Source organism: Excalfactoria chinensis, chromosome 5, assembly GCF_039878825.1.
Source record: "Excalfactoria chinensis isolate bCotChi1 chromosome 5, bCotChi1.hap2, whole genome shotgun sequence".
NCBI lineage: Eukaryota > Metazoa > Chordata > Aves > Galliformes > Phasianidae > Excalfactoria > Excalfactoria chinensis.
In genome coordinates this window covers 20,880,653-20,892,798 of record NC_092829.1, presented here as the reverse complement: position 1 = coordinate 20,892,798, position 12,146 = coordinate 20,880,653, and the positions used below count along the sequence as shown (strand labels likewise).

The following is a 12,146-nucleotide window of genomic DNA, read 5'->3' as shown; positions in this document are numbered from 1 at the left end:
AGCTCTCTCTGTATCAGGACATGAACTAAACCTTGTTTTTCAGCCATCTGACCAGCAGTCACCCATTCTCCTGTGCCTCCACAAAGAGGAGGGTGGGGATGGAGAGCTGAGGGGGCCAGGCTCAATGTGGCTGAAGCCACCCTGGAGCCGTACTGTCAGCTCCTGCTGTGCCATCTGAATGGTTCTGCCTTTGCCTCCATGCTCCGTGCCTTAATTAGCCTTTCCCCCTCCCATAGGCCCAGCAGCTCTGCTTTCTTTTAAATCCTCCTTCCTCGTGCTTCACCTCTAACAGTGTCTTTCTACTGTACACTTCAAAGGCTTTGCTCACCACATCTGCCCTGTGCAGGCATTGGCCCAAGTGAAGGCCAGGTCTGCCACGAAATCAGTCACTGAAATGACTTCAGGCCCTTTGGATCTGGGAGAGAAGCGGGAATGGGGGAGGAGGAGTGGAAGGATTTTCAGCATTTCACCTCTGGGAAGAGCTATTAGTAACACAGGAAAAGCAAGGGGGAAACCAGCCCCCTCCTCCCACCACCCTCCTGCGCAGGGAGCCTGCTGAGGGCAGAGTGCTTTTATGTGCAAGTGGGAGGGAAGGAGAGTGTTAGGGCTTCAGAGGGAAACGCTTTGATCTTGACTTTGAATCTTCAGAGATTTCCAGCTCTCCCCCCTCTCCCACCCGTTACCAGGACCCCAGGATGTGGTTGTGGCTCCTGCTGTTCACCGGTGCTGAGCAGTGCTTGTTGTTCCATGGGGATGTTCCTTCCACCCTAGCAGAAGTGCAGTGCCTTGGGCAGCAAGGGCATGGCACCGGTACCAAGTTCAGACTTTCCTTCTGGAAAGGTGAAACCTATCTGGAAAAGAGAAAAGAGCCCAGAGCTGAGCAGAGGATAATCAGAGGTGGGACATAGTTTTGTGGCTGCCCCAGGGCATTGTGCTGATCCACACCAAACATTGCTCAGAAGGTGAACTGGAAGGCAGCCATCATTAGCCGAGAGACAGATTCCTCTGCATCCTTCTTGAGGGCAGCACTAAGGGCCTCTGGTACCACCAGAGAATGAGGGGGGAAAACAGCAATGGGGAGCTGAGTGTTCTGCGTGGAACAGAATAGAAGTGGCACTGAGGTGTGCTGGGTTTCACGTGAGTGATGGGAAATGACACTGCGCTCTGAGTCACTGCAGAGCTCTGAGTCACTGCAGAGGCAATGGTGGGCAGCAGCATGTGGAGGAGCTTTAGGTGCTTCTGATCTGTTGTTCAGGATAGGATCTAATGCCCAGGCCAACTCCCTGCTGCCCTGAGGGAGATTAAACTCTTGTTTGCCCCCAAGCTTTCCTAATGTTCAGGCCAAATTCTTCTGTCCTCTGTCCCATTCCTCTGTCCTCATTCACACAGCTGAGGTCATCCCCATTAATTCCTGCCGGCATCTGGGATATACACACTGGGCTGTCCCTGCCTGCCAGTTCTTACTTCAGCACCACTAAATAGGTTTCGCTCCTCACATTGTTTCCTATAATTTAATCACACCAGCTCCCTTGCTTCTGGTTGGAAACTCCCTGTAGTTTGCTGCTCTCCTTCTCAGTACAGAACTGAACACAGCTGTCAGCTGGGCACCCAGCATCGTGAAGAAGCAGGCATAGAAATGACCAAGGATCTCTCCATATGGCCTCTCCACAGAACCCACCATTCTGTCTACCTGAGTGTCTTGTTAAGGGCTACAGCAGAGGCATGATGTGGTGGGCTCAGAGCAGGTTTCAGGGCTGGGAATGAGATGTACCAGACAACATGAGCACAAGACCAAGACTTATACAATTAAGTTAATAAACAACTTATTACAAATACTACAAATACAGTATTACAAATACAAATACAATAAGCAACTTATACAAATACTGCTTTTCAGGTCTCTGTTCATAGAACCATAGAACCCTTAGAGTTGGTAGGGACCTTTAAAGGTCATCTGATCCAACTCTCCTGCAACAAGCCAGGATACCTACAGCCATATCAGGTTGCTCAGAGCCCCATCCAGCCTGGCTTTGACTGTATCCAGGAACGGCACCACTTCTCTGGGCAACCTGTTCCAGTGTCTCTCCACACTCACTATAGAAGACTTTTCCTCATATCTAACCTAAATCTCCTACTCTTTTGAAATCATTTCCCCTTGTCCTATCAACACAAACCCTGCTAAAGAGTCTGTCCCCTTCTTTCCCGTAGCTCCCCTTTAAGATGCTGAAAGATTGCTATCAGGTCACCTCAGAGCCTTCTCTTCTCCAGGCTGAACAGCCCCAGTCTCAGCCTGTCCTTGAGAGAATGATGTTCCATCCATTGAATCATTGGGCACAGTCACACCAGAACCACAGCGAAGTCTTTCATGCTACTTGACATTCCTTCACTCTAAGATCAGTGGGCAGACTGCAGCTACAGCAACCATACTTCTGTTGCCAACTCAGGCTGCAAGCTCTGCTCATTGCTGTTTCCTTATGGAGAAACCCAGCCAAGACACCAGAAATTTGGAATCCACCTATGCTCTCCCTCAGTCGTGCCAGCCTCTCAGCAGTTCCAGCTCCCCTTACTTCTCAGAGGGATGTCAGCACTCATATTCAGTCTCTGCAGTGCTTTGGAGGGAAAAAGATGGGGGGGGGAGGAGGAAATAAAACACAATCCAGAGCATCAGCAATGACTTTGAAGGGATGGGCATGTCGGTTTGTCTCATTTAGGACAACCTGTTTCAATTCCAGAGCTGGTTTTGGCAACCAGTCCACAATCTGATCTGCTCTGAATGCCATTTGGCTGTGGCAGATGTTTCAAACACTTCCCATCCTATCTGAATTGCCTCCCTAGTCCAGTCACAGGGAGTGAGTACTGAGCTCTGACTCCCTCCACTCCTGTAGGTCCCCTAGTGGGAGTGAAGGTAGCCTTGGGGTGTTTTGCTGCTGGTGGGATAGCTGACTGAGTATTGTCCCCATGCATCATCCCATTGGATGGCTGCATTCCAGTCACAGAAAAAGCCTCGTGTTGCACAGGAATCCAGCACCATGTCCATGGGACATCTCTTCTAACTGTGTTCAAGTCAATGGGAATTGTATCTATTGATGATGGAGGTTGCTCTTGACTGGGGAGAGGACTCTGTCCCAAACCTGGAGCCATAAAACCTACCTTCCAGTACTGCTGGACCTCTGTGCCCGAAGCACCAAGACCCAAGCAGAGCTGGATGTGGGTGCCTTTGCTCTGAGTGGAAGGGCAGCAGGGGATAAGTTAAAGCACAACAGGCAGAGAAGCATCTGACAATCACACTTGAACTATGAAGGTCTCCATGACCCACTGTCATATTGAAGCATCCCGCACTAAAGCAAGGAGTGCACTGGTCCCCCCACTGAACTCCTCCAAGGAACAGAAAAATGCTAACTACTTGTTTATATGCTGGAAGCTGGTGTGTGCAGTGATCTGCATAACAGAACTGCCCAGGCTGTTTCTTTGTGTGTTTTCCAGCTCCTATGTTAATCACTGACCCTGCTGACTCTGGCATTTACCAGTGTCTCACTGCCCTGTGAGCACTGCTTTGCATTTGCAACCGAAGAAGTTAAAAGGATGAAGGATGAGAAGGGGAGCTGGGCAGCTGAGGCTAGGAGAATTGGCCTGCCCCGGAACACGTCCAGGACTGGTCAGGTTGATAGCAAGAGTGGAGCTGGTTTTCCCTCCTGAAGGGGGTGGGAATGCTCACCAGAGAAGAGTTTACATCTCTCTTTCTTGCAGTGCAACTGTTCTGTGTACAGTACAAGGGCTCTCAGTGAGCACTGAGACCCAGGGTTCACTGTCAGACAGGAGATGGCTCCTGGCTGGGGCTGAAAATAAAAGTGGCAGAGAGCAGGGCCAGTCCGTAGCTTGCAGTGAGCCCAGCCCGCTCCTCCTGTTCAACTCCTTATCCAGCCTCCCCCTGCAATGCTGGGCTGGGAGGTGAGACAAGAGAAGTGGGAAAAGTGCTCTGGGGTATGCAGTGCTGGGGAGGTGGAAAGCATCTCATCAGAGATGTGCTGTGATTTATCCTGCAATGCTGTGTCCTCAACTAAGAAGGGAGAGAGGGTAGCAGGCTACATTCAGCCCCAGCTGTAGAGGGAACAAGATGCATTTCCCTTGTTTGGAAGGTCCTTGTTTGGTTTTCTCCCCAAATTGCACAAGAATCTCATCACTTGTGTCCACACCAGACTTCTTATTATCAAGCACTTCAGCAGGAATAAGTGTCTAAAGTGCAGTTCCCTGCTGGTGGCTGTGCACAGGGCAGTAATCCCATGGTGTGTCTGACATCAGGAATGATTTCAGACCCCCCAGTGCATGAGGGGGCTGTGGCGTGGCCAAGGTTGGGGTGGAGAGGCCAGATGCTGCCTACAGCCAGAGTTCACAGGGTAGGTGCAGGATCATGAAACACTGAGACCAATTGGTGAGGAGCCTGATGACTAGTCCCTGTGGGCAAAGTTGTGCCTCCCCCCTGTTAAAATGCACGGAGCCCCCACACCCAGGAGCAGACCAGATCCAGGAGGCCCTGTTTTGAGGTAGGTCTCGCTCTGAAGAAAAAGCATTCCTAAGGCTGGATGAGTAGGAAAATTTCTGAGGTGCCCCAGCCATGGGATTTGGACAATGACCAAGCCATTGGCCAACCCACTGCCTGGGACTGGAAATCCTTGGTGGCTGCAGCCAGAAGCTGTCTCCATACCCTTGAGTCTCTGTACTGCTTATTCCTCATCAGTAAGTCCCAGGGTGGTGACTAGGAGAAGCCAGCATGAGATCTAGAGTGCAGGAGTGAGTGTTTCAGTGGGTGGTGGGAGGCCCAGGGCTCAGCTGGAGCTTTGGAATAGGCATGGGTTTGGATAGAGAGAGCTTTGGAAGAGGAAGGTCCTGGAGGAAGCTCTGGGCACTCTGAGCTTAAGGAGGACACAGGGTGGAGCTGAGTTTGGAAGCTTAGAGATGCTGGAGGGACGTGCCTGGAGCGCACGCTGTTTGCACAGCCTCACATGATGCCCCAGATGGACCCATTGTGTGTGCTGGAGTTAAGGAGGGGGATCCAGAGCCAGAGATTAGGCAGCAGAACAGAGATAGCAGGAAGGAAGGCTGCCCCAGGTGGGTGCCACAAACGTGAACGGGAGGTGAGGTCAGGAAAAGGGCTGCTGTCATCTGGGTGCCTCCTGCAGACAAACTAGAAGGTTCTGGGGCCTCCATAGGTCTAGCGGTCTCGGGCTGGGACACGTGGCCGTTGGCCACAGCATGGTCTTCTCCAGACCTGGCACCCACGCAGTGGCATATGCTTTCACCATGCCAAGCACAAGGGCCAGACAGGCATCAGCAGCCCAAGCAGGGACAGCTGCTCCACGGCCATCCGAGGTTGCTGCGGGGCAGCAGGACACCATGGGGCACGGATGGCGGTGGGTGCCGTAGCATCCTGAGGTGTTCCGAGCCGGCTGCCGCAGAGGCGGGCGCCGCGGGCCCTTTAAGCGCGGCGGCGGCAGGACAATGGCCATTATCACTTTAGCTTTGGAAGTGACCCCCGTCCCGCTCCGCTTTCATCTGGGCCGGGGCGGCGGGGATGGCCCCCTTCCTGGCGGGGGAGGGGAGCCGAGCCCAGCCGAGCCCGGCGGGGAGGGGCGGCCCGGCCCGACCCGGCCCGGCGCCGCACGCGGCCGCCCGCTCCCGAGGGTCACTGCGGGGCTGGCACCGGGGCCGCGGCGGCGGCGGCTCCGCGCCGCTTCCTGCCGCCGCCCTTAAAGGTGCGGAACGGCGGAGGGCGCGGGTGGGGTGCGACCTGTGGAGCCAGGTGAGTGCGGTCGGGGTTGCCCCGACGGCGGCGGCTGCAGCTGCAGCAGCCGCCGCCTTCCCGGCCTCCCTTCCTTTCCAGCGCGGGGCTCCGAGAGCCGTCCTGTCCCGCTCTGCTGCTCCCGGCAGGGCTCAGCAGCTCTCATTCCCTGTGGCTGTGCGTCCCTTTGTCCCCCGGGCGACAGGGCGGGCTGTAACCCGGCCCGCTGGGCACGGAGCTCCGCTCCGGTCGCGCCGTAGGGCCACGCCGGGTGCTGCTGCTCGCTGGGAGAGCCCCGAGTGGCCGCGGTGCTGCCCACGTGTGTACCCGCGGAGCGGGGCTCTGGCTGTTGTCAGGTGCTGCTTGGGCGTAAGTTTCCCTTTCTAAGGGAGCGTCCCTGGGCAGATGTAGTTGTGATGCTGTGGCCTGGGTTAGTCAGTCAGTGTTTATATATATATTTGTATTTTTTTTTCTCTCTCGCTCTTCAAGCGTTACCTCTTTCCTAGGGGTGGGGATGTGGGTGCTGGGAGCAGGCTTCTCTCACTGGACTTTGGTGGAAGCCCTTGCTGCCATGGTAGCCTGAGAGTGCAGCTGGGGCTCAGAAGGAACTCTGTGAGCTGATGGGGCTTCAGCACGGCCCTGCTGGGTGCTGCCGGTCTCAGTCTCCTGGATTCCTGCTGGTGGGAGCGTATTGGGGCTGGCCTGGGGAACTTGCACTACTGGATGCCACCAGCCCATCAGTTTAGGTGAGGGAACGTGATCTGCAAGTGCTTTCTTATCTGTTACAATGCAAAAGAGGCCGGGTTAGCTAAAACCCCCTTTATCAGCGGGGAAAAACTCCCTTGGTTGGTTCTTGGAGCTGAGATGGTTTGGGAAGTGCTTGTCTGTCATGTTCAGCAGGAGAAAAAGGGAAAAACCCTCACTGAACAGCAGCTCCTCCTTGTTGAGAGCAAAGGAGTTTACCCTGGCTGCTGTACATCCTCTGCTGCTGCCTTGCCTGGCCCCTTGCTCAGAGCTTATCTGCGATGTTTGAGCTGTGGCTTTTGCCTTAGGCTTGTCTGTGAGATTCTGCTGCTCCAGCTCCAGGCAGCAGGAGCTGGCAGTGACACTGAGGCTGCGGGGTGTTACTTAGGAAAAGGATTCAATTCTGTGCCTCTAATTCTTCTTATTTTCCGCCCCTCAAGCTGTAAGGGAATGGGAAATGGACACTGGGCCATAAGGACCAGGTGTGTGCCTAGTGTTTTCTAGCCGATGCTGGCTCCTCATTCTCCCCCAGGGAAAAACTTGTCTCAGCTCATTCAGCTCTCCTGAAGGCTCTAGGGCAATGTGGCCATGGAGAATGAGGGCTTGGGTGTACTGTGGCCCTCCCTGGCTGACTGCATCAAGGGACTTCTCTGTTCTTCACTGGAGGAGCAGAGTGAGAAACAGAAGGAGTAGATGCCCTGCAAACACTTTATCGACAGTTAGAACTTCAGTGTGTCATCAGCACTGTGTTGGTTACAAATGTAAAACACAGCACCACAGGAGCTGCTGTGAACAGAATTAACTCTATCCCAGCCAGACCCAGCACACAACTCCATACTGACTTGGGCTGAGGATTTTGAGGGCAAGTCTGTGCCTTTGTTTCTCAGCTGTGTGCTGCTGTCTCCTGAGTTGATTCTGTTGGGTGATTCCCCACAGCTGACCTCCATCATGCAGGAGCCATGGAGGAGCTGGAGGCAGGGAGGGGAGCTGGTTTGGTTAATGGAAGGGTCAACAGCAGCACAGAGGCTCCCTGGGGTGAAGCGGCCTGGGTGTAGCAGTGTGATATGTGGCACCTTGTTCTACTTGCTGTTTGATCATGGCTGGGGCTGTAGATACTACACCAATAGTAACAGGACTGAGAATAGGGAAAGGTCAGGCAGACATCTGCTTTGCTCTGGACTGCTGCCTCTCTTGCCTGGCACTGCTGTTTTGCCATCTCCCTGCGGAGTTGTGAGTGCATAATGATACCTCTGAAGTGCTGTGGGAAGGTGAGTCTCCAGCTGGGATAGGAATGAGGCAGACTACAAAGTGATGCCCGATACGTGGGGGGTGTCACATGAATGAGCAGGACTATGCATGAGGAGAAAATGGACCAGAATGGGCTGCTCTGAGGGATGTGTTGTGAGCTATGGGCAAGTGGGGGTTGGTGGAGTGAGGGGCTCAGGCTGGCTGGTGGCAAAACAGTGCTGGAAAGGGATCTACTGTAAGGGCTGGACTGTGAGGTAAAGACTGTAGCCCAGTGGGAGCTCCGGGAGTGGCAGAAGCAGAACCATGTGGGTGTTAGGAGCACTGACAAAGGAGGGGATGCAAGTTTGACTCCCTGGATTGCCTGAGTGGAAACTGGCTCACCGGACTGGGGCTTGTTGAAACTGGGAAGAGGAAGAGGGCTCCACACAGCCTCTGAACTGCCCATCCAGCTCTTGCCCCATCTACTCTTCTGTGCTGCCTCCCTCCTGGTAGGGCTCCTTTTGCTCCTTGCCTCTGCTGGCAGTGCTTCTCTGCTGAGCAGCAAGTGACACCTAGTGTCAGCACAGGCAGCAGTAACCATGCCTGTATTGGCTCCAGCTGCTTCTCCCATCTCAGGTTTTGTGATAACTTTTAGCTATATGTGATGGTTGCAGCAGTAGAGGCTTGCTTCGAGGGAGGGAGCAAACACTTTGTACCTTCTACTGGGCTGAACGCTTTGTAGTCTGGTCCCTCTGCGCCTCTAACACAGTGTTGCTCTGACCCTGGTGAGTTGACAAATGCTTTACCTCCAAGATTTTCTCATTGCTGACTGTAGGCACTGGTAGCAGAGCCCAAGCTGCAGGGGTGAGGCTGGGTAGAAAGACATCTGTGTGGGGCAGAGAGTGGCCCCATCTCCTTTCCTAATGGATGCAGTCATTGCTCAGTTTCACCCATTCACCCCAGGCACACATCTCTAGAAGCTGTGTGCCATACCTGCTGCCCGCAGGAGGTCACTGGAGAGCAAGCAGAGTCCATGTCTCTGTCCCAGGTCTGCCTCTGGGGACCCAGGCTTTCTCCTTTGTCCTTGGGATTGTGGCTGTGGGGAGAACAGGGACCTTTCCTCTGTGCTCTTCCCCTTTCCTGACCTTCAGTAAAGAGCTGGCCCTGGCAGTCTGGAGTGTGCCCTGCCTAGATCTCAAGTGACTTCTGCCTTTCTGCTGTCCTTTAGGATGATCCAGCGGCACCAGCTGGTGCAGTCTGTGCTGCAGGAGCTGCAAGAAGCCACTGAATGCTTTGGTCTGGAGGGCCTTGCTAGTGCTGCGCTGGAGGCAGAGAGGACCCTGTCATCTTTTCCCCTCCCTGGCTATTGCAGGAGGCAATTTCAAGAGGAGCTGGAAGTTGATCGAGTAGCCAGGAGCCTGTACCCTGAGGATGCTCCAAGTAACATGCTGCCTCTGGTTTGCAAAGGTGAGGGGAACCGCCTCTTTGAGGCAGCCAGTGTGCTGCTCTGGGGCAACCCCAGCCTCAGCCTGGAGCTGCAGGTGCGCACGGTGGTGGAGATGCTGCTGCACAAGCAGTACTACCTGAACGGCATGATCGACTCCAAGGTGATGCTGCAGGCTGCCCGTTACTCCCTCTGCACAGAGGAAACACCAGAGATGACCAGCCTACCCATGGCTATCCTGGAGGCTATCTTCGATGCAGATATCAAAGCTACCTGTTTTCCTGGCACCTTTGCCAATATGTGGCATGTCTATGCGCTTGCCTCAGTGCTGCAGTGTAACATTTACTCAATCTATCCCATGAGCAACCTGAAGATCCGGCCATATTTCAACCGGCTCATTCGACCCAGGAAGTGTGGCCCGCGGACCTCCACTCTTCACATCATGTGGTCAGGGCAGCAACTCTCCAGGCAGGTCTTCAAAGCACAGTACTTTGTGGCTGTGGTTGGTCTGGAGGAGCTGGAGCCCACGATGCCTTCATCAGAGCCTCCTGTCCAGCCCATGAAGACCCTGGAGCTGTTGAACAGTGACCCCCAGCTGACCTACTCCAACCTGCGTGACAGGTACAACATTACTAAGAGCACCTTCTACCGCTGGAAGCGCCAGTCTCGGGAACACCGACAGAAAGCGGCTGCCAGGTTTGCAGCTAAACACTTCCTCCAGTCCTGCTTTCAAGAGGGCAACGTTGTCCCGCTCCAGCACTTCCGACAAATGTTTCCAGAAATCTCCCGATCCACATACTATGCCTGGAAGCATGAGATGCAGAGCATGGTCAATGGTGATGCCTCTGCTCTCGCTGAGGCCCATGGGCTGCAGGAGCTTCACAGGGAGGTCCCAAAGAAGTCTGATGTTAATGAGCCAATGAAGGCAGAAGCAAGCTTAAGGCCCCCGAGTCCTTCCCTAGACCCAGTCCAAGCAGGGATCTTCATGCGAGGAGCCAAATCCTACCTGGAGAAATGCATATCCATGAACACTCTGGTGCCTTACAGGTGCTTCAAGCACAGCTTCCCTGGCATCTCCAGGTCCACTTACTACAACTGGCGAAGAAAAGCAATCAAAGAGAACCCCAACTTCAAACCCCTCCAGCCTCCCTTGAATAACCAGAAACCTCTAGCCATAGAAAAGCCACTTCTGCAGCTGAAGCCAAGCAGCTTGCCTGCAAGGAAGAAGCTGAATGGAGATCAGCTGGCAACCAGGAGTCTCCTGCAGCTCAAGCCCTCCCTGTGCTGGAGGAAGCAGCTACGAGATGTGGCCCGGAGGCAGGTCCAGCAGTGGCAGCTGCCATTCAGCAAGTTTTGTCTGCGCTATCCAACACTCTCCTCCACAACCTACTGGTTTTGGAAGAGTAGCAGCCAAGCATCTGGGCAGCGTCGCCTTCCCAGCTCCAAGTGGCCACTGAACAGGGTTACTTCCCTGGCACCGCGGAGATCTGAGCCAAGTGTCAAACCCCAGCTCCACATGGAAGTAGCAGCCAAGCATCTGGACAAGTCAGCACCAGCCACTCCATACAATGCCACCATTTCTGGCTACCCTGTGTCCGAGAGAGCCAACAGCCAAATGTTTGTGATGGATGTGATTGCCACCACCCAGTTCAAGGCACAAGCCAAGCTGTTCCTGCAGCAGCGCTTTGAGTCGAAGACCTTCCCCACCTACAAGGAGTTTAGTGCCCGCTTCCCCCTCACAGCCCGTTCCACCTACTACATGTGGAAGCGTGCCCTGCATGATGGGCTGACCCTTGTGGATGCATGAGGTCCACCTGGCCACGGTTCTCCATTGATGTGCCCTGCAACCCACAGGTGGGGTGTCCATGTCAGGGTCAAGGTGAAACTTTTGGGTTGGTTTTCTTTTGTTTGTAGTCCCTGATTTTTTTCTTTTCTGTGTGGTTGAATCAGATATGAGAATGCCTACACAGTGCCCACTCCTGGAGATGGAAGGAGTGGGAGGCAGGTACTGACTGCCCCAAAGGAGAGGGGCAGAGGGGTTTTGCTGCCTTTGCACTTGGGGAACAAGTAGGGGTCATAGGATTCTGTCAAGCTTCTGGTGTGTGCTGGAGGTAGAGGGTGTGAAGGCCTCTCTGCCCTGGGCATTTGTGTGAAGGAGTGATGGGGACATGCAGCACTCAGTGTAGAGGTGCCCAGCATCCCCTTGGTGAGAAGGAGGGGCTGGAGGAGCACTCAGTACTGAGGGATAACATCTCTGACCTGTGCTTCTCCTTGTTAAGGAGACTGAAGGCTTCACCTGGTGCTGCTTTGGCTTTGTGGCTTTTAATACTTGTCCCAGCTGCCCTGATTTTCCCCTAGAGGGAACAGAGGCAAGTAGAGGGGATGGGGGTTGGTTTGTGTCCCTGGTGCAATCTGTGCTGGGGCTCCCTTACCAAGCCAGAAGCTGGTGTCTTTTGTAGGCACTGAAGCAGCTTTACAAGACTTTTCTGGTCATGTAGCAATTACCTCTTTCACAGTCCTTTACTCTCTCAGGGCTGGCAGCTGCCTTATCATCTGTGTCTTTTCCCTAGTGCCTATGTAGAGGTGTCTGCCTGCTGGGAGGCAGAGACCAGGTTCTGTGGGCCCAAAGTCTGCTTTCTCTGAGTCATGCTACAAGTCCAGTGTGGTGTGGCTGGCACCTTACAGCATGCCTGTGGCAGTCATGGCTGTGTACACCCAACTTGTAAGAATTGAAAGCAATAAAAACTTCCACTCCCAGTCCTGTGTTGTTCCTCCCTTGTGCATGAGGGATCAGAATGGTCCTGTGGTACCCTTAGGCCCTAGTGATGTGGTGGAGCACCGCTGAGTGCCAGCAGGATCTCACCACCTTTGATGCCCCTAGAAAATGTTCTTTGTGGGGGGAATGAATACCACTATACAGTGTGTGGTCTCATACGAGGGGTCTGAGGGTGGTGG

General features: G+C 54.1%; 1 protein-coding gene across 1 annotated transcript; it reads left to right on the top strand.

The window, feature by feature from the left end:
• Positions 1-5,646: 5,646 nt before the first annotated feature.
• Positions 5,647-11,941, top strand: VRTN (vertebrae development associated). Its single transcript, XM_072338292.1, has 2 exons — positions 5,647-5,797; positions 8,976-11,941. The coding sequence occupies exon 2, from the start codon at positions 8,977-8,979 to the stop codon at positions 10,996-10,998; it is 2,022 nt and encodes a 673-aa protein (XP_072194393.1). The 5' UTR covers positions 5,647-5,797; position 8,976; the 3' UTR covers positions 10,999-11,941.
• The last annotated feature ends 205 nt before the right edge of the window (positions 11,942-12,146 follow it).

Excerpts from the sequence above, each read along its gene's own strand:
- VRTN (XM_072338292.1), top strand. The coding sequence starts at position 8,977 with ATGATCCAGCGGCACCAGCTGGTGCAGTCTGTGCTGCAGGAGCTGCAA.